The sequence below is a fragment of the Daphnia carinata genome, chromosome 8, assembly GCF_022539665.2.
Source record: "Daphnia carinata strain CSIRO-1 chromosome 8, CSIRO_AGI_Dcar_HiC_V3, whole genome shotgun sequence".
NCBI lineage: Eukaryota > Metazoa > Arthropoda > Branchiopoda > Diplostraca > Daphniidae > Daphnia > Daphnia carinata.
Window position 1 is genome coordinate 3,184,997 of NC_081338.1, and position 399 is coordinate 3,185,395.

At 53.4% G+C, this 399-nt stretch overlaps 1 protein-coding gene across 1 annotated transcript; it reads right to left on the reverse strand.

Annotated features, from left to right (window-relative positions):
- On the reverse strand, positions 1-399 carry LOC130704149 (uncharacterized). The gene has a single exon (XM_057525622.2). It carries the CDS (start codon positions 388-390, stop codon positions 7-9), a length of 384 nt encoding a protein of 127 aa, XP_057381605.2. The 5' UTR covers positions 391-399; the 3' UTR covers positions 1-6.

Sequence of the window (399 nt, forward strand, 5' to 3'; positions counted from 1 at the left end):
AGAAAACTAGTAAGCTGAAGCTGCTTTATATGAAGGTGCAGGTGCCATGTAAGCAGGTGCCATGTAAGCAGGTGCCATGTAAGCAGGTGCTTTGGGAGCAGGAGGCTGGTAAGCAGGAGGCTGGTAAGCAGGAGGCTGGTAAGCAGGAGGCTGGTAAGCAGGAGGCTGGTAAGCAGGAGGCTGGTAAGCAGGAGGCTGGTAAGCAGGAGGCTGGTAAGCAGGAGGCTTGTAGGCAGGTGCCTGATACGCCGGAGCTTTGTAGACCGGAGCTTGGTAAGCCATTGCCGGCCTGTATCCAGTTGGTTCACCAGCGACGGTCATGACAACAGCCAAGAAGCACACAAGGAAATTGGTGATGGACATCTGTGATGGTGGTGTAAGAGAACTCATTAGACGAAT